The 2909-nt window shown below is 51.3% G+C and overlaps 1 protein-coding gene across 1 annotated transcript in view; it reads right to left on the reverse strand.

Moving 5' to 3' along the window:
- Positions 1–771: 771 nt before the first annotated feature.
- Positions 772–2909, reverse strand: part of LOC137366679 (probable G-protein coupled receptor 139) — a 25486-nt gene continuing 23348 nt past the window's right edge. Inside the window, exon 3 of the mRNA XM_068028356.1 lies at positions 772–1673. Within this exon, the coding sequence (XP_067884457.1) occupies positions 772–1673 (902 nt within the window). The remainder of the gene's footprint in view (positions 1674–2909) is intronic.

Raw genomic sequence — 2909 nt, forward strand, 5'->3', positions numbered from 1 at the left:
CCTGGTAACAGACCCCGCCCCCACTCCCGGTCACCCTGGTAACAGACCCCGACCTCAGTCACCCTGCAAGCAGACCCCGTCCCCTCTCCGTCAATAGAGGAACAGACCCCGCCCCCACACTCCATCACCCTGGTAACAGAACCACCCCCACTCCCTGTCACCCTGGAAACAGACCCCGACCCCACTCCCCGTCACCGTGGTAACAGACCGCACCCCACTCTGTCTCCATGATGACAGGCTCCGCACCCCACTCTGTCTCCATGACGACAGGCTCCGGCCCCCACTCTGTCACCCTGGTGACAGGCTCCGGACCCGCTCTGTCACCCTGGTGACAGGCCCCGCCCCTGCTCTGTCACAATGATGAAAGGCCCAGCCCCTGCTCTGTTTTCCATGGTGACACGCCATGCCCCCACTCTGTTTTCTATGGTGACAGGCCCCGCCCCCGGCCTGTCTCCATGGTGAGAGACCCCGCCCCCGCTATGTTATTAATGGTGACAGGCTCCGCTAGAGCTCTGTCTCCAAGATGACAAGCCCCGCCCCTGCTCTGTCACCATGATGACCGGCCCCACCCCCGCTCTGTTTTCCATGGTGACAGCCCCCGCCCTCTCTCTGTATTCTGTGGTGACCGGCCCCGCCCCCGCCCTGTCTCCATGGTGAGAGACCCTGCCCCCGCTATGTCTCCATGTTTACAGGCCCGACCCCCGCTCGGTCCTCATGGTGACAGGCCCCTCCCCAACTCTGTCTCCATGGTGACTGGAGCCGCCCCCCTTCTCAACATTGAATGAATTTAGCAATTGTAGTGAAGGGATATTTCAGCACCTTCTTCAACTGATCTCTGAACTGACTCTGGGTCACGGCATAAATCGCAGTGTTGGTGCAGCAACTCAGGAGCTCCAGCATGAAGCTCAAATTCAGCAGAAGATCAGGGATATAAACAGACTGATACCCCAAATACCACATCCGGCTCCATAGAGAATACACCATTAAGAGTGCCCACAACAGGATGAAATTCCCCGAGATTACTAACAGTAAAATGATGGATTTCCTTCGACTCTCCATCTCGGAGTCTCTGCGACTCTCCCCACTGCTGTGAGCCCGGAGTCTCCTGCGTCCTCTGCTGCTCACTAAAATGTGTCTGACGGTGAGAGCGTTGAGCAGCAGAATCAGCACAAATGGGATCGCCGGGGTTAGAATGTTGTGGAGGAACTCAATTGTTACCCAGACAAAGGATTCCACAACATCCATTGTTATATCACAAAACCAGGGGTCGTTCTGCAGCGAATACCGACCTGTTAACATAAAATACCAGAAGATGTTCTTTAAACAGCTCAGCACAGTCACTGTTCCCACAACCACAGCCGACGTTTTCTCACTGCAATGTTTACTTTTCAGCTTCTGGCAACAAATGGCCACAAAACGATCAAAGGTGAAAGCGACGGTGAACCAGACAGAACAGTCTGTGGCTGCATAAAGCAGGACGGCGTGGATATTACACACGGGGATGGACTCCAGGAACAGAAACTGTTCCAGATAAACAATAGGAATGTGTCTCAATATCAGGTCGAGGATAATGACAAGTAGATCCGCCGCTGACATGGCCACCAGGTAGCGAGTGACACATTTGGAGAGACCGCACTTTCCCCGAGACAGGATCCCAATCGTCAGCACGTTAACTGTGAGGAAGGGAAATAAACAGAGAAATTATACATCAGACTGGAGCAAAGGTACCAGTTTAATTGAGGACTCAGTGAGATTTATAACTGTGTTCCTGTATCCAGTGATGTATTAAAACGATTGGACCTGAATGAACAAATGGGAAGGTCTCTGATACGGTGGAAGACAGGAGAGATTAAATAATAAAAGGATGATATTGAAATTGTTAAACTGAATTGTTGATCATAATCCTCCCCCTCCCTCCTTTCCCCGTCTGGTTTGAAGACTTTTCGATCTCTAATCACTCCCAGTTCTGATGAAGGGTCACCGGTCTCAAACATTAAACTCTGTTTCTCTCTCAAAAAATCCTGCCAGACCTGCTGAGTATTTCCAGCATTTCCTGTTCTTATTTCAGATTTCCAGCATCTGCAGCACTGTGGTCTTGTATGGAGAGTTAAATGTTGAACTGACTGAGAGACTCTGCCTTAATGCCTGTGGTGTGGGTGTGCATTTATATGCCTGGCTCAGTTCTAGGGTCTGACCTGTGTGTGCGTGAGTCAGAGAGATAGAGTACGTGTGCCTGTGTGTGAGAGAAAGAGAGCATGTGTGTGTCTGACAGACAGCAGGTGTGTGTGTGTGAGAGACCGTGTGTGTGAGAGAGAGAGTGTGCGTATATGCGTGTGCGTGTGTGATAGAGAACATGCACGTGTGTGTCTGCGAGAGCACGTGTGTGTGTGTATGTGTGTGTGAGTGTGTGTGTGAGAGAGAGATTGTGTGTGCGTGCCTGAGAGACACAGCGTGCGTGTCTGAGTGTGTGTGTGTGAGAGAGAGTGTGTGTGTGAGTGTTTGTGTGTGTGTCTGAGAGACACTGCATGTGTCTTTGGATGTGTCAGAGAAAGAGTGTATGTGTGTGTGTTTGAGAGAGAGAGTACGTGTGAGAGTGTATCTGAGAGACTGTGTGTGTGAGAGAGAGCGTGTGCATGTCTGAGAGAGAATGTGTGTGAGTGCGTCAGAGAGTGGGCGTGTGTGTGCGTGTGATAGAATGTGTGTGTGTGATTGCGTCTCTGAGAGAGTGTATGTGTCTATTTGTGTGCCTGTGTGTCTGAGAGCGCGTGTGTGCGTGCATGTGTGTTTGTGTGATAGAGAGCATGTGTGTATGCCTGTGATAGAGCGAGTGTGTGTTTGTGTGAGACAGAGAGCATGTGTGTATGTCTGTGAGAGTGTGAGTGCGTGTGTCTGTGTGAGAGAGAGAGCAT

The sequence above is a fragment of the Heterodontus francisci genome, unplaced genomic scaffold (genome assembly GCF_036365525.1).
Source record: "Heterodontus francisci isolate sHetFra1 unplaced genomic scaffold, sHetFra1.hap1 HAP1_SCAFFOLD_490, whole genome shotgun sequence".
NCBI classification, from domain to species: Eukaryota; Metazoa; Chordata; class Chondrichthyes; order Heterodontiformes; family Heterodontidae; genus Heterodontus; species Heterodontus francisci.